The 17544-nt window shown below is 49.5% G+C and overlaps 2 protein-coding genes and 1 pseudogene across 3 annotated transcripts; all 3 read left to right on the forward strand.

The window, feature by feature from the left end:
* Positions 1-1784: 1784 nt before the first annotated feature.
* DHODH (dihydroorotate dehydrogenase (quinone)) lies at positions 1785-6815 on the forward strand. Of its 2 annotated transcripts, none has more exons than XM_066637335.1 (9): positions 1785-1854; positions 2447-2659; positions 2791-2990; positions 3125-3207; positions 3505-3692; positions 3926-4039; positions 4217-4370; positions 4987-5146; positions 6113-6815. In XM_066637335.1, exons 1-9 carry the CDS (start codon positions 1819-1821, stop codon positions 6165-6167), a joined length of 1203 nt encoding a protein of 400 aa, XP_066493432.1. In that variant the 5' UTR covers positions 1785-1818; the 3' UTR covers positions 6168-6815. The 2 variants fall into 2 exon arrangements, with proteins under 2 accessions (XP_066493432.1, XP_066493433.1); XM_066637336.1 differs by having other exon boundaries at positions 1806-1854; positions 2450-2659.
* Positions 6816-7475: 660 nt separating this feature from the next.
* LOC136660777 (5S ribosomal RNA) lies at positions 7476-7595 on the forward strand (annotated as a pseudogene).
* Positions 7596-8405: 810 nt separating this feature from the next.
* Positions 8406-10342, forward strand: LOC136660632 (haptoglobin-like). The gene is made up of 4 exons (XM_066637940.1): positions 8406-8487; positions 8622-8717; positions 8986-9063; positions 9585-10342. Exons 1-4 carry the CDS (start codon positions 8406-8408, stop codon positions 10340-10342), a joined length of 1014 nt encoding a protein of 337 aa, XP_066494037.1.
* The last annotated feature ends 7202 nt before the right edge of the window (positions 10343-17544 follow it).

A 17544-nucleotide genomic window follows, 5' to 3' on the forward strand; every position in this document is an offset into this window, starting at 1 on the left:
CATGACCCCACTGCGGTGGGGGCTTGTTCCCAAATGCAATTTTGTTCAGGGGACTGGAAAGGACTTGCTTTCCAAGAAGAGCAAGACAGAGATGAATTGGCAACCTCCAAATTCTGCAAGTTTCTGCAAGTGGTGGCTGTTGATTTGTCAGTGATGAAAAGAATCACTTGTGTGTAGCAGAACCTTCTTGCTGGCTCTGTATGTGTGTGTGCAGGGGATGGTTACAGAGCCATCTGGAGCCTTTCTGGTCTGACCCAGCAGCCAAAAGTCTTCTGATTTTATTAAGGAATGGAACCTCCAAGTACAGCACAAGCATACCCCTCAGGCCCCAGTGCTGGTGATATGCAGTCTGAAAGTCTGCCCAGAGTCTGCCCCATGTTTTGATGGGCTTGATGGACCCACCTTGGCCTGATCCAGCAGCTGGGAGCCTGCTAAAGCTCTTAACAGCCGCAGCTTTACCTCTCCACCCTCTCCCTGCCAAGCTTTCCACCCTCTCTGATGATGTTCCACTCAGCATTGTCTGGGCAGCAGAGCCCAGAGGAGCTGCTTCTGGCAAGGCATGTGGCTTCTTTGGCCTCTACTGGTGTGGGGCAAGCTGGGTGCTTGTTCACCCAGGGCTTGTTTTGCCGGGAGGCCTGGCGCCAGCCAAAAAGAAAGAAAAGGCCCCTCACCTCCTCCTGGTGAGCTTTGTGGGCAGGTGATCTTCCACAGACCTTCTCTCAGCATGGGACAGCTGAGGGGGGGGGGACAATGATAAAAGCTGGACCCCTTGCTTTGTCCTCCCCTGCAAGGCTCTCCAGGATTGCCAAGGCAGGACTACGGCTATTGTTTTATGGTATATTGTTTTATCATGGCCTGTTTATCTTTTTCAATTATTATCTTATTAAAAATATTATTTTAAACATATTATTAAGTATTATTAATTTATCAATTTTTATCTCTTATTATCTATTATTTTAATTATATTATTATTTTCTTTTTCAATCTTTATCTTATTATAAATATCATGAAATACTTACAGCCCAATCCTATTCACACTTCCCTGGGAGATAGCCCCATTGACTAGAATGGAACTTACTTCTGAGCAGACATGCATAGGATGTGGCTGTTAATTGTTAGATATTATTTATTATTTAAATAACATATAATTAATAATTATATTAAATAATTAATATTGTTTTTATTATATTATTATCTTTTGAAATTTTCTTATTACAAATATTATTTTATATATTTTATTTATTTATTATACGTATAATTAAATATTATTTAATATTAAATATTATAAAATATTATTTCAGTTTTATTATTATCTTTTTGCATGATGACTTACAGCCCAAGGTCTACTCAGAAGTCTCATTAAAGGCAGTGGGACTTACTCCCAGGAAAGTGTGGATAGGATTGGGCTGTTCCACGCCGGCTTCTCAACGCGGTTTCCACCGCAAAAACCAGGGAAGAGGCTCTCTGTATTGAGGGGCTCCCAGTGAGACTTTCGCCTCCCTCCCCGACACTACACCGCGCAGCCTGCAGGGGCGCCAGAGAGATACAGCCCGCGCTCCCAGCCAGCGGGGTCGGAATGCGCGTGCGCGGCGGCAGGTCCGCAGACCGTCCCAGGAGCCTCTGGCCGCCAGGGGGCGATCGAGGAAGGACAGCTGGGGTGAAGGGCGTTGCCGTTATTGCGTGATGGTGGCGCTTAAAGGGGGTCGGAAGTGACGACGGGGATCCTGCCTCTTTGGTAGCGGCGCTCTAGGAAGCTGTTCGCTCCTTGCCTGTGCGCGACCGGAAGTGCTCAGCTGCCCACGTGCAGTCCCCGCCGGCATGGCGGGTGGCGCCGCTGCGGCTTCCACGCTGCGGGTGAGAGCCTGGCGCCCCCGGAGCCCTCGCGGCGGCCGGCGAAAGGGGGGCGGCCTGGCGGGGCCTCCTGGCTGGGCCTGTTCCCCGGGTCGGAGCGGACTGGGCGCTATGGCTGCAGTCCTACCCACACTTACCTGGGAGGAAGCCCCACTGACTGCAGTGGGACTTTCTTCTGAGGAGACATTCACAGGCTTGGGCTCTGAGGCTGCACTCCTATCCGCACTCACCTGGAAGTAAGCCCCATTGAGTATAATGGGGCTTACTTCTGAGTAGACAGGCATAGGCTTGGGCTCTAATCCTGTCCACCCTTACCTGGGAGTAAGCTCATTGACTATAAGGGGACTTGCTTCTGAGGAGACACGCATAGGATTGGGCTCTGAGGCTGCCATCCTCTCCACACTTTCCTGGGAGTAAGCCCCATTGACTCTAATGGGACTTACTTCTGAGTAGACATTCACAGGCTTGGGCTCTGAGGCTGCAATCCTATCCACACTTACCTGGGAGTAAGCCACATTGACTGCAATGGGACTTAACTCTGAGCAGACATGCACAGGCTTGGGGTCTAACTGTCAATCTTGCTCTCCCTCCCCAGCAGCGCATCAGAGAGGCAGCTGTGGTCCTTGGTGGGGGTGGCCTGCTGTTTGCCTCCTATCTTGTTGCAACAGGAGACCCTCACTTCTATACCACGCGGCTGATGCCGGCCCTGCAGAGGCTGGTGGGCCCCGAGGCGTCCCACCTGCTAGCCGTGCGCCTGGTCGCTCTGGGGATTGTGCCGCGGACCAACCAGGTGGACTCAGGCATGCTGGTGCGTTGGAGGGGCTTGGGCTGGGATACCCCATCACTGTCCCCTGCCTTTGTGCCCCTAAGTGGCTTCTCCTCGGGAGGTGCCAGTTCTCACTAATTCAGCCGAGGTGCTTGTTCTGCAATCACTGGCAGGAGATGGAAGTCTTTGGACGCTGCTTTCGGAACCCTGTGGGCCTGGCTGCTGGTTTTGACAAGCACGGAGAGGCTGTAGATGGGCTCTACAAGATGGGGTTTGGCTTTGTGGAGGTGGGGAGTGTCACACCAGAGCCTCAGGAGGGGAACCCCAGACCTCGGGTCTTCCGGCTGCCTGAGGACCAGGCCATCATCAACCGGTAGGAGGCTGGAGTGAGTGGGAGCAGTGTGTGGGCCTGCTCTGATGGGGGGGGGGTGGATGGTGGGGTGAGGGAAAGGATGCAGCCCTTGCAATTGAGAGGAGGGAGCTGATGGAGCTTTTCTTGCCTCACAGGTATGGGTTCAACAGCCATGGGCATGCTATGGTGGCGCGTAGGCTTCAGGCCCGGCAGGAAACGCAGCATCGGCTTAGTGCAGGTGAGGAGGGTTGTCCCTCTACTTCCCTTCTGAGTTTTGAGAGATCCTTTATTGTCCCGTCTTCTTTTTTTGCCAAAAGTGAGAGAGACACGGAAGTTCTCGCAGCCAAATAACTGGATGCATTTTAGTTGTTGGACTCCCTGTGGCACACGTTATTCACCAGCATGGCACATCTCTGGCGCTTCATTGAGGAATAGCTGGTGGCTCATCATCAATAGCTGGTGGGTCTCAGAGAATGGCCTCAGGCTCATCTCCTTCCTGGGTGGTTGATGCCTGTCTGTGTCCATGTCTCTTTAGCGGGGATGCCCCTTGGAATAAACCTCGGCAAGAACAAGGCCTCGGTGGATGCAGCAGCAGATTATACTGCAGGGGTGCGGGTGCTGGGCCCGCTGGCCGACTACGTGGTGGTGAACGTGTCCAGTCCCAACACGCCGGGGTTGCGGGACCTGCAAGGCAAAGCAGAGCTGCGTCTTTTGCTGGCCAAGGTAGTTGCTGGGCCCTGACCCTCCTTGGGCCTGCCACTTGTGTCGTCTGGAGCGGCCTGTACTGTTCTCTGCTCATCTGTGGTTGTTGCCTCCTGTTTAGGAGAGGTGATTCCTTCTCCTCATGGCGCCGTGCCATTTCCCAGTTGTGTTGTGTCTGGCTGCCTGGGTAGGGGTCTCAAACAGTACCCCTGCACTGCTTGGCTCACAACTGTGTGCCCTGCTGCCCCTGGCAGGTGCTGGCTGAGAGGGACTCCCTGGCATCTGAGCACAAGCCAGCAGTGCTAGTGAAGATTGCCCCAGACCTGACAGCCCAGGACAAGCGGGACATTGCCAGTGTCGTCTGTGAGGTGAGCCAGGCAGGCTGCAAGTGGTCTCGCCAACCTTTTCCCCCACCCTGCCTGCCCATTTTCCTGGGGGGGTGTATTGTTCCGGGAGGGGTGCCATTCTCTGGTTTTTGAGGTCACAGTGGGAGGAGAGCGCTGCTGCTGCTGTTCTGACAATGACCAGAATCTCTTTTCTCCCAGTTAGGTGTTGATGGATTGGTGGTCACTAACACCACTGTGAGCCGTCCCAATACACTGTGTGGAGCTCTCCGTGGTGAAGGGGGAGGCCTGAGTGGGGCTCCACTACGCCAGCTCTCCACCCAAACGGTCCGGGAGATGTACTCTCTCACCCAAGGTAAGAAAGCAGAGGTAGAAGGAAGGGAGGGTGTAGCAGTTTGACACTGCTTGGGAAGCACACAAGGCTTGGAGCTTGTGGCTTGATGGGAGAGTGCAAAAAGCAGAAGCACTCTGAGGGTTGAGAGTGGAGCTGAAACTGCGAGGGGTAGAGCAAATGAAAGAGACGGCAGACGTTCATTCAGAGGGTTGATACAGGGAGAGCTGAGCCGGAAGTAGGACGGTATGAGATCAAGAGAGAAGTCCGCTCTCCCAGCCAGCTTCCTCAGACTTTTATTCATTCTCAAAACACATGATACAAAGCTATGCAATAGGGAAAATTATTGAAGGTTGCTGAAATTCACACTGGCTATAACCAGCTAGCTTTTTAGCTAACCACAACATTCCATTGACTGAAATAAGAAGCGCATCTCCAAAATACTATCGCACTGGGCTTGGAGACTCTCAGCATATTACCAAGGTCAGCAAAGCATTCTTTGCGCAGATGCAGAGTGTGCTCTGCTGTGTTGTTGTCAAATAACAAGGCATCTCAAAGCCCAGCGCCTGTGCACATAAATACCACAGGAGGGAAGAGGCCTCCAAAGACCCTCTTAGACAGGATCCCTTCTTTTCTCCAGGCCAGGTGCCCATCATTGGTGTGGGCGGGGTTTGCAGTGGACAAGATGCCCTGGAGAAGATCCGTGCGGGGGCCTCGCTGGTGCAGTTGTACACTGGCCTCACCTATCATGGACCGCCTCTGGTGGGTGCTGTGAAGCAAGAGCTGGAAGTGCTGTTGAGGTGAGTGGCAGGCTGTGTCCCCTTCCTGCTGCTGGAGGTCACAGGCTGGTTATCTCCAGGTTCCAAGACCCTCCCCCTATGCAGGACTGGAATTATAATCTGGATCCAGGGCGGGCCGTTAGCTGCATAGCTCAGCGAAATGCAGCCAGCATGGCACAGAGAACCTTGAAAATTCATACTGTGGGAATTGCCTGAACAGGGAGCTGGGCCAGTCCTACTGATTTCAACAGGCCAAGAAACTGTCTCCACTGAACAGTTAGTCACACTGGGCTCCTTCCTATGTTTGTTGTGTGAGGAGGTTCTGGGAAAACTGCAAGAGTAGATCTTATCAACCTCAAACTTCCTCACTGCTGAAGTTCCTTATGCTGAGTCTTACTCTTCACTCACGAACACAGGAGCGATATGGATAGTGCATAGAGAAATTGCAGTCTATGGGGAGGGGAGATATTGGGAATGGGTCACAGAGACGGGCAAGTGCTGGAGAGTTCAAGAGGCAGAACCAGTGGTGTGAGATGTGGGGGCTGGTTCAGGAGGTGAATTTTCAGTGTGGGGATGGAAGGCAGGCAGACAGAGAGCAAATGTCTGCCTAGATGGGGCAGGGCCAGAGAAGTAGAGAATCTTTATCTGTGTTGGTGGTGCCTTCCAGGCTCTTCTAATGAGCCCCCCCCCCATTAACAAGCAATGCCTACCTGTATGGTTTCTCTCATAGGAAAAAAAAAGAAAAAAAAAAAGATAGAAACTTTGTTTTAGGTGATGTGTGGGTCACAACTCTTCTCCAGTTAAAAGACCCTGACTCCTGGCCTCACTGCTTCTGGTCACCTCTGGGTGGAGACAGGTGTGGAGGCGGGCCCCTTGTGCAAATACAGGAGTTCCTTATGGGGCAGGGTTTCTGGGGGGCATTCAAGGCCAGGGAGCCAGGCTGTGCTGGGCGGTCAGCACATGTGACTGCTGTGTCTTGATTTTCAGGGAGCAGGGATTCCAGAGCGTGAAGGAGGCTGTGGGAGCAGATCACTGCCACTGAAGACCCCCGCTTTGGGAAGAGCCTGTCTGCACCTGGCTGTGGCCATCTTTTTGTACACATAGACGCTTGATTGATGAGGACAATCTGGGGTGGCACATGGGAGTCCAGCCACTGGATGCCTAGCTGTGCAAGATCTCTGCCCCAGCTGGGTTTGCTGTTTCTCTGCTGCAGAAGGAAGAGACGCCAATTGCTGTGCCTCTTGGACTGTCCCTGGGTTTGGTCACCTGGCAAATTGGTCCTTGATGTCCCTGGTGCAGAGTGAGCAAATATTGACCCTGCCAGGAGGCCAGGCTGGGGTTGGTTACTTGAATCGGAAATCATGAAGCAATGGGAGGGTGTGTTTTTTGTGGTTCGAGGCTGCGTGTCCTCACAACTTGGCAGCAGCTGATCTGCTGAGAGCCAGTGAGGCAGGAAACCTTATCTCTTGAGGGGGTCATAAAAGAAACCTGCTGTTGCATTTTAATTGGTCAAGGTCAGGCTCTGGAATGCTGCTGCTTCTTCATCGTGCCCCAGAGCTTTTGGAGCTTCTGAGGATGAACACCTAGGAAAGAGGCACAGTTTGGAGGTGTTCAGTGTGTCCTTTCTCGCCTAGGGTGGGAGGCCGAATTCCCATTTTGTTCCAATAAAGCTTGTTTGATCATGTTTGCAGCTATCGCCCTTTTTCATTCTTCGGATTTGATTTTGTATAGTGCCTTGGCTTGTGCTGTCAGATCCCTACATTTAGAGCTAAGAAATGGGCCAATCACATCTTATTAGGAAGCCAGCATTGGATTGATTAAAAAGAGGTGCAGGGGTGCACAATCACACAGTCCTATGTTTACTGGCCTTCAAAAGCCAGTCCAGAAGAGCACATCTGGCATTGCTTCTGAAGGGAGTAGTGACAGTGAGCTCATGGGGAGGGACTCCTGTCCTTGAGGATTTGCTTCCTCATTGGGCCTGGAGTGGGGGTAAGTTCACCTCATGTGAGCAGCTATGGATTGATGCCTGGGAGGCAGCAGAATTGGAGCCGCAGCAGTCCTGCTGTTTTAGGGTGCTGCAGGTAGCAGTGCTATGAAGTGTGCCTGGCACCCAGTACAGAGATGATAGGACGTGCGTGCAGTGGCACCCAGTACAGAGATGATAGGACGTGCGTGCAGTGGCAGCCCCTGACTCAGAGGCAGGGCTTGGAGTGGCTACTGGGCTTTGATGCCACCCTGTCTGAGCTTGTTCCCAAACTGATCATGTTGAGTGTTGACCCATGGCCCAGGAAAACACGAGGAGAAGACTGGCTACTTCCCAGTGATGGAAGGTGCCCTTTGCCTGCGCAGTTCCAGCAGCAACCGTTACCCTGCATATGCCCGATCTTGTCTGATCTCAGAAGCTAAGCAGGGTCAGGCCTGGTTAGTACTTGGATGGGAGACCACCTGGGAATACCGGGTGCTGTAGGCTTATACCATAGTCTTTCGAGACTGAAGGTTGCCAACCAGGGAGCAAGACAGACTGTGCAGAGGGTGCCTGAGGCTGCAGGATTAGAGCCAAGGGTGGCCTCTGCATAGAGGTGCCAAATCAGTGTTCCAGAACTAGCAGTGGTGGAAGAAGTCAGCCAGTTGTGCAGAATCCTAGAGGCTACCCCTGAGGCCCAAGTTCTCATAGCCTCCTACTAATGAGCTGCTGGTCAAGGGTTGTGCAATGTGCCGAGGAGCTCCAGGCTCTGCTCCAGCAGGGGTTTGTTCTAGCTCTTGCTGCCGGGAATGTCTGTGACCTCTGCAAGGCCAGCAATGGCAGGAATGTGCCAGGGGTGGGGTGGTGCTACTTCTCCAGAGTGTGAGGAAGCCTCAGGAGGAACAGCGTGCAGGTACCCTACACCCTGCGTTCCCCACAACCTTCCCTGGGCCTGGGAGGGGGGCTAATGGGGCTCTTCAAGACTGCTGTCCCTTGAGAGGTGCCTGTTGGACCCACTCGCCTTCTCGGCCCCAGCAGGCTGGAATGGTGGTGGCAGGAGCTTTCCCTCCTCACCAAGCTGGAGCCAGCACAGGTGGAAGTGGGAGAACCTCCAGCCCACTACAGGGATGGGATGGGGAGGTTTTTGTCAATTCAGCCTTGATGGAGGCAAAGGGGTCTGCCTGGTGCATATTTGAAATGCACTGCTGGATGCAGTGGGGCTCTGTGGGCATAAATAAAGCCTCCAGGCTGCCTTGGGCAGCTCCTGCTCTTCTGGGGCAATGGGGACCTCTCTATTACTGTTGCTTCCTCTGCAGGATGCGTACACTTGGGCCTGGTCTGGTCTGGGGAGTGGTGGTCCTGGTGACCAGTGGAGGCTGTGCACCTGTATCCCCCAATGGTAGGTGAGACAGGCCCCAGGACTGGGGAAGCTGTGGCCTTGGGGAAGCTGGGACGATCCTCCTGGCCTGAGGGGAGGGCTTGGATGCTGGTGGCTTTCCCCTTGCAGCAACCCCTGTCCCCCTTTCTCTGCAGCCACCCACCCACCTGGAGGGAGTGCTCAAGGGCATGTTGTACACCTTGCCCCCCATCAATGTGACCCTTATTACCGACTACAGAACCCAAGCAAAGGTGAGGCTGGTCTGGTCCCGGAGGGCGGGGAGAGCACAGCCTGGGCTGATTCTGGGCCCCCTTGATGTCTCTGCTTGTGAGCCACTGGAGACATCCAGCTGGCTGATGTAGGGAGTAGAGCATTGGGCTGTGTGCAGAAGGCCTCCAGGGCAGTTCATGTTCTGGATGAATGGATGACCATTGGCCATCTTTATTGGTGGGGATTCTGGCCTAGAGGAAGAGGGGCTGCCTGTCTCTTCCTGGCCTGAGCTACCTCTCCCCCACCCAGGACTGCACCGTTTTGATCAACAGAAGCAGCTGTGGGTGAATCAGAAAGGTGAGGTGGTGCTTCCCAGCTGCGAGCCAGGTGAGAGGAGGTGTCTGGGAGTTGTGACTTGTAGGGGCTGGGGGCCGAGCTAGAGGCTGGGGAGCCTCTCAAAATGAATGAAAGGCACATAGGCCTGCAGATTTCCCTGCCTTGTGTGCTACCACTGCAGAAAAAGCACATCTATGTGATGTAAGCAACATGAAGGGGCCACATGGTGTCCAGCCACTGGCAGAAGCCTGGCTAACAGCCCTTCATGGCAATATGTCAGTGATTCGCTCCCTTCCCCCACCCCCCATTTATCCCTGGTGTGTGCCAAATCTGAAAAGATTCTTGAGGTGTTTGTGTTTACAAGGGGACAGGTAGCAGCACAGCTCTGCTTGGGTTACAGGCAGCCAGTTGGTGCAGGGGCTGGGGTCACACAAGGCAGGGTTCACAATCTGCTGGGGCTGTCTGTGCCGCAGCCAATCAGGCTTCTGGGTCCCTGTCAACAGAAGGGAGGGTTCTCGGTGTCACTGACAGGACTGGACATACACTCACAGCTGCCTCTTCCCTCCCCCCAGTGTGTGGGAGACCGAAATCACCAGTCAGCCCTGTCCAGCGCATCATTGGGGGCTTCATGGCGGCCCGGAACAGCTTCCCGTGGCAAGTGAAATTGGTGACTAGGCGGAACCGCATTGCAGGCGCCACATTGATCAGCGACCGATGGCTGCTGACCACAAGCAAGAACCTCCAGCTGAACCACACTGCTGAGGCCCCTGCAGAGGAGGTTGCACCCACGCTGCAGCTCTTCCTGGGTGATGGGAGGCCAGCTGGCCCTGTGGACCGGGTCGTTCTGCACCCCGACTTCCCTGGGGAGGTGGACCTGGCCCTGTTGCGGCTCCAGCACAGGGTGCCTATTGGGGAGGCCGTGATGCCCATCTGCCTGCCCAAGAGGGACTATGTCAGGCCGGGGCGTGTGGGCTTCATCGCTGGCTGGGGCCGCAATGTCTTCTTGGCCCACCCAGAGTACCTGCGCTATGTCCAGCTCCCCGTGGCTGACAGTGGGAACTGCACAGCCTACTATGCGGCCCATGACCCCCTTGGCCCTCCTCCCGTGCTGGGCAAGCGCACCTTCTGCGTCGGCATGAGTGAGTTGCAAGAGAACACCTGCTACGGGGATGCAGGGGGTGCCTTCGCCGTGCAGGACCCCAAGGATGAGGCCTGGTATGCAGCTGGCATCCTCAGTTTCGACAAGACTTGTGCCTACTTCAAGTTCTCTGTCTATGTGCGGCTCCTCAGTGTGACTGACTGGATATGGGAGAGCCTGGCTACAGCCTGAGTGGAACTGGGAGGCTTCCCCCTTCTTACTTTGCTATCCTGGACCACATAGCACAGCATCTCCTCCTTGAGTCACTCAGACTCCTGCCTCTCTCCCCCCCCTCCCCCACAGTTTACCTAGCAGGAGTGTGGTTCTCCTGCCTTTTGGGTTACCTGAATCTGGCCAGTCTCTCATTAAATGTCTTTGTAACCAATTTTTGTCTCTCTAACTTGTTACTGACTGACTGATCTCAACCCCAGTCTTGTCTGAAAGGAAAGGTGAGAAGCAGGGCTTGTGGTTGTGTTTTGGATAAGGGCTTGGCCTGGGGAGTGTGGTTAATCCCAGTGTGGCCCACGGCCCAAGGGCAGACTGCTGCCTGGAAGAAAAGCACGACCTCGGCTTGTTACGTGAAAATCCCCTTTTTCCCTTCCAAGTTGTGATTTTTACTAAAAGGCAGGCCTAAAACGTCTCTTTCAGGCCACAAAAGGAGTCAAATCTTAAACTCACTCATTTCTCATGTTGTTTGTCAGTCTGGGGAGACTCATTTCCTCTAGAGACACTGGAAATGTCTTTATTGTTTAAGTCAATCACTGAATATGCAAACACCTTAAAGAAGGAGGACTTTGGCAGCAAAGTCTACCACCTATTGTTAATTAAATCACAACCATTAAAGCCACCTCCAGACTCAAATCCAGTAGCAACAGGAAGTAAGCTACTCCCCCTCCCCCAGAGTCAAGCTTTGCTGATAACTGAGTTCTGGACCCTTCCACCTTTTCATCACATACTCCATGTGTACCATTGTGTGTTACCGAGCATGCCCACAGCTCTGGGATACTTCCGGTCAGTTTAGATTGACTTCCAGGTCAGACAACTCTTATAAGAGAGAACGCAGAGCTCAGGTCTCTCTCTCTCTCTCTGACTGCCCACCTGTTAGAGGGGCCATACACAGGACTCTCTTCATCCAACTGCTCCCCCCCCCACAGGTAAATATATCGTGCGTCTAAACTTCCCCCCCTCTTCTTCCCTACCTATCCCTCCCTTATCCCCCATCTTTAGTCAGCAACTGAGTTTAGCAGATTAAGGAACCCCTAAAATACCTTCCTACACCCTAACCATTTCTGTTTCCTTTTCGGATGCACCCCAAATACATAGCACATGCATCCACCACGAGTTAGGTACACCAGACAAGTATATACTTATCGATTCTCCATGTGTATTATGTTACCTTTGTGTGTTTTTGCAATAAAAATATAATCCTTTGATTGAAAGTTACCTTCCTCCCAGTCTCCTCATTAAGCTAAACAAAGGAATTTCTTTGCTCTACGCTGTCTTGTATCCAGCCTATGGTCCCAAAAGTTTCCAGAAGGCTAATATAAATAATTCCCCTAAACAAAACAGCCTTTTTGGTAACATTATTATTGGTGGAGAAAGCTGGGCAGGCATGTGTTGGTGATGCCAGTGTGACAGAGCTAACACAGGATCAGACAGTAGTTCTGCAAAGATCCTTTTGGAGATGCTAGGAAAAACCTTGCTGAATGTTAAAGGAAAAAGCATAGGGAGTAGGAACATAGATTTGAGAAACGCTAGACTCACAGATTTGTGATTTTTGGAGTTGGGTGCAGTACCTGCATGCAGACCAGGAAAATTTTACACCCATGGCTCTGGTTACAGTCTGCAAGAAACAGTACTCACTTTTTGCTCTTGATCCTGCTAAAAGGAGTCAGCTGTTTGCTCCTTATGAGTAAGCAAGCCTCAATAAAAAATTCCTTCCCAGTGAGCTTTTAACTGAAGCAATTAGCAAGCACAATATATGAGAGGGGAAAAAAAAACAAAACCATGAAAATGAATGAAGCAGAATCTAAAGAAACCCAGAACTTGTACACAAGTTCAGGAGTTAATTGTATAGAGAAATGGTTAGGAAAAAAAGGACAGAATCCATGGAAATTTGGCTGCTTTGAAAGCAATGATATTTGTGGAAAAATAGTCGATCTTTGTGAAGAATTCAAAAAGAAATACAGACCAAGAGGGGCTAAGAAGGATGCAGTTTTTGCTCATGCTTTGTGGAATGGTATTTTGACCTTCCAGAAAAGCATAGAAATAAAAGATGCCCAGATAGCAGACAAAGAGGCTAGGATAACTGATCTGAACAGGCAGTTACAACATTTCACAAATGAACATGAAGAGAATAGTAAACTAAAAGAGGATCTAGAACAAACCAGAAATTTAGTGTTAAAACTCATGACCCAGGCCCAACAAAACAAACAGTCTGTAAGCCACATGAGTTGCCAGAAGGAAATACAGCAAGTAAAAAAGGCTCTAAATTCAGTATACGGGAATGGAGCCAAAGAAATATTGGAATCAGAGCAAACTTTGCCCTCTGATGCAGTACCTGCATCTCCATTTAACCCTCAATGGGAAGGAGGGACACAGTGCCCAGTTGATCCCGTTACCACAAAGGAGATAGTGGCTAATAATAACGTTACCACGGAACTAGTATATGCTCCATGGAAACCTTCAGAACTAGAAGCTGTTGCCAGAGAACTAGGCACTTTATCAAGAAGCAACTGCCTTGACTGGATGTTCAAAGTTCACAGGCGCTATCCCCATTTAACTGGTGTAGACCTCACTCCCCTAGCACAAAAATGTGCACAGGGTCAAGACAGTGTAGCTCTGGACAGTCTTGTGGCTGCTCAGGACCTACATGGTTTAGAAATGCTCCCTTGGATGAGGTTCGTCTGGTACACCTTGGTACCAGACACCTCAATGATAAAAATCTACTGTAACACTGAACAATATAAAAATGAGAGCCCAGCTGCTTTCTTAGAAAGAAAGAAATTAATGGCCCAGCTAGTTGGTGCAGTTCCTCAGGTAGGGGGCCAGTATGACTTCGATAGACCAGATTTCATATCTGGAGTTTATGATGCTTTAAATAAGCAAACTAAAATTCATCTTGGCCTAATCAATACGGCCCATCTGACCTACGCTAGACTGCAACTTAAGCTGGCTCAAGTATCTGAATTAATGAGAGTTACTGGAACGGGGTTTGCAACACATGAACAAGAGGAGATCCAAGAGGAACCAATCCAGGCAGTAGCCTTCTCTAATTACGACCCTTACTCCCCATATGAAAACGATAGTCAAAATTGGGAGAGAAATGGGAACCAGGATTTCAATCCATTTTACAGTCAGAATCAGGGTATAGAAATAGACAACTCCCCTGAAGAAAAGGAAATAGAGGAATATAAAGCTTACCTCAGGGAAATACTAGCAGAGAGTGAAGTCCCTGAAGAGCTTTGGGACAGAGCTACTCTGCAAGAGTTAATAGAATTAGCATCAGAATACAGTCCCAGAGCTCCTGAGCCTGTAGCAATGAGCTATAGCAATGAACCTGTAGCAACAGTTCAACAGGTAGAGCCATCTGCCTCAGAACCAGTTTTCCCCATGATGTTCTTCAGTGCTTGCACTTCCAAGCCCCCTCCTAGTAAAAATCAAGTTTTTTTGACTATTAATGGGAAAAAGATACGGGGACACATAGATTCTGGAGCCAGACTGACCTCAATTCATAGAAACTTAGTGAAAGAATGTCAGATTTTACCTGGAGAAACATATAAGGTAAAGCCTTATGAAAGTCCAGAGATTTTTGTACCTAAAGCAAAAGTGCATTTAGAATTTAAAGGATGGAAAGGTACACGTGTTGTGGCTGTACATTCAGACACGCCCACATCATTTCTTTTAGGACAAGATTTTTCTGATGTTTTGAACAGGCAGAAGTATAATAGGAAAGCTCCAGTAGGCAGAAGTCCATATGGACACATGGCTGCTAAAGCAGGAAGAGAGCAGTCTTCATTCATCTCTTCCATCAGCCAAGAAGAAATAACTTTCAAGCCTAGAATTAGGGAAAAAGGATCAGTTGGGAGTGGAAGATTTCCACTCCAAAGAAGACATTATCGTTGGAGAAAAGAATAAACCATGTGTGTGTAAAATGCATTTTAAAACCTATTAACATTTTTTCTTCTTTGATGCTAAAAGTTTAGATTATAGTGGCCTTTGGAACTCCCTGCCACTGTGCCAGCAACAAAAGTTTTACTAATAACTTTATGTTTCCTTGAAACTTTCTAGATCTTATGTAAGCAATGCAAGAAGCCAATGCATTGTTCCTAATGAAAAGAAAAGCAGGAGGAACCCTCCTAATCCTGTTGCCTCAGGGCATGCACAGAGTGCAAACTAGTAGCAATCTTTTGTTTTAATTGTTTTTTTGTTCCAGCAACTTAATGCAAGAAGCAAACAAAGCAAAACCTCTACTGCCTAATTTAGCAAAGGCTATCTTTTAGTTTTAACCCATTTTTTTTTGCTTCAACAGCAAGTAAGGACAAAGGAAAAGGAACGAGGACATGTCCTCCAAAGGACAAATGTCCTCCAAAGAACAAAAATTTACTTGAATCTCAAATTCCTTCACAGGAGCTAAGCAATGAGCCTATATGCTAATGAAGTGATTTCCTTTTATAGTACAAGTATTCTCAGGACAATTTATGTCGTTTATTTACAAATAACACCTCACTTTGCCTGTTGTATGTCACCCACAACAGACACTTTAACTGATGGACAGTGCAAGACTCAGAATGTTTATCAGCCCTTCTGATTCTCAGTCAAGTCCAGTTTATAGAGAAATTGGCTATCCAATGCTAATCTGGTACGCAGCACAAATTGGGTGATAATAAATTTCAAAATCAGTTTTTTCTTTTCTCTCTCTCTCTCTCTCTTCACAATCTCTATACACCTTATGCATGTAACCTGTATTCATGTAAATGTGATCCCAACAAGTCTACCTCATGTATTCTGTTCCAAGCAAGGCAGCCTGAGATGCAGTGAGCAGAAGGAGAATTTTTTGCATCAAGAAACATTTCTCTATGAACTCTATAGCTAAAACCAACAGATCTCCAAGCAAGAAAGAGTTATGGTTTTTCCTAAAGTTGTTTTTTTTTAATGTGTTTAACTCTTGGTACCCTCAGAAATCATGAATGCTCAGCATTATCTGGTGTACTTGATGTTTATTAGCTAGGCGGGGAAAGAAAAAGACACCTCAAGCATCCATCTGTGGACACAAGTTGAGCCACCTCACATCCCTGGAAACTCTGGCGCAAGACAAGAAACTCCCGTTTTCTGTTGGACTGTACCTCTCTTGGAAGCAGCATGGCTGTCAGAACAATCTGACTTTTCACTTGGCCTGTGGACTCTCTCTCAGTGAGACACCAAGGCAACAAGGTGACTGCACGCCATGGCGATCGCTCCAGATGAATAGGTCCAAGGTATGCAACGGGATCCACAACCTTCTTGAGTTCCAGCTGTGCCAGACGACACCCCTTCGAGGAAGACCACAACTTCGCCACCCTGATGCTGGTGACAAGCTGCTCTGTACCGCCCCACACACAAGGCACCATACTAATGAGCTGTGTTTGTCAGCATACATGATTTCTCAAGTACAAGAGATTTTATTATTGATGTTCACAAGATATGTTGTTGTTGTTGTTGTTGTTGTTTTGCTATAATTTTGTCTCAATGTGTTTTACTTAGTTTGATTTGGTGTGGGGCCATGAGACCACTCACGTGATCTCGGCCCCAAGGCGGGGAATCCTGTTACGTGAAAATCCCCTTTTTCCCTTCCAAGTTGTGATTTTTACTAAAAGGCAGGCCTAAAACGTCTCTTTCAGGCCACAAAAGGAGTCAAATCTTAAACTCACTCATTTCTCATGTTATTTGTCAGTCTGGGGAGACTCATTTCCTCTAGAGACACTGGAAATGTCTTTATTGTTTAAGTCAATCACTGAATATGCAAACACCTTAAAGAAGGAGGACTTTGGCAGCAAAGTCTACCACCTATTGTTAATTAAATCACAACCATTAAAGCCACCTCCAGACTCAAATCCAGTAGCAACAGGAAGTAAGCTACTCCCCCTCCCCCAGAGTCAAGCTTTGCTGATAACTGAGTTCTGGACCCTTCCACCTTTTCATCACATACTCCACGTGTACCATTGTGTGTTACTGAGCATGCCCACAGCTCTGGGATACTTCCGGTCAGTTTAGATTGACTTCCAGGTCAGACAACTCTTATAAGAGAGAACGCAGAGCTCAGGTCTCTCTCTCTCTCTGACTGCCCACCTGCTAGAGGGGCTATACACAGGACTCTCTTCATCCAACTGCTCCCCCCCCACAGGTAAATATATCGTGCGTCTAAACTTCCCCCCCTCTTCTTCCCTACCTATCCCTCCCTTATCCCCCATCTTTAGTCAGCAACTGAGTTTAGCAGATTAAGGAACCCCTAAAATACCTTCCTACACCCTAACCATTTCTGTTTCCTTTTCGGATGCACCCCATATACATAGCACATGCATCCACCACGAGTTAGGTACACCAGACAAGTATATACTTATCGATTCTCCATGTGTATTATGTTACCTTTGTGTGTTTTTGCAATAAAAATATAATCCTTTGATTGAAAGTTACCTTCCTCCCAGTCTCCTCATTAAGCTAAACAAGGGATTTCTTTGCTCTACGCTGTCTTGTATCCAGCCTATGGTCCCAAAAGTTTCCAGAAGGCTAATATAAATAGTTCCCCTAAACAAAACAGCCTTTTTGGTAACAGGTTGTCCCTGGCTGGGGGGTGCCTGCTGCTTCCTGGGCATTCATGGGAAGTGGGCCAGCTACAGCAAAGGACGGTGGGTGTAGAGCTGCCCCTGGTCCCGCCTGATGGAGAAACGGCTGGGGGTGTGTGCACGTGTTTGCATCAAATTGATGTGATCTCTAAGCAAGCAATTCTCATCTTTGCTTAAGACATTTAAAAAGCAGCCTCAGCACAAGGTTTTCAGCCAGCCTGCATGTCCACCTCACAAGGCTCTCACAAGTAAGAGAGTTCTCTCTACCTGTGTTACTATTACTACTACTTTTTTTTTCCATTGCCTTTTTTGTATAGTGAAAGTGGTTTACACAGGCAGGCTGCCCGTAACTGTTCCTTTTTTGAATAGGTTTTTACAGGTGTTGTTCTAGGAGAGAAACTCATAGCATCCTTCATTTCTCAAGCTGTTTCCCTTCATGGTATGATTGCTGCCCTGGCTGCATAGCTCTTGTGCTTCTACAGGCTGTACCCTCCTCTTAGTCAAGTTGCTAAGGGGGGGGGGCAAGAAGGCGGATGCCCCTCACGGGCACCTCCTGCGCATCATAGGTGTGGT

This window comes from Tiliqua scincoides, chromosome 9 (genome assembly GCF_035046505.1).
Source record: "Tiliqua scincoides isolate rTilSci1 chromosome 9, rTilSci1.hap2, whole genome shotgun sequence".
NCBI lineage: Eukaryota > Metazoa > Chordata > Lepidosauria > Squamata > Scincidae > Tiliqua > Tiliqua scincoides.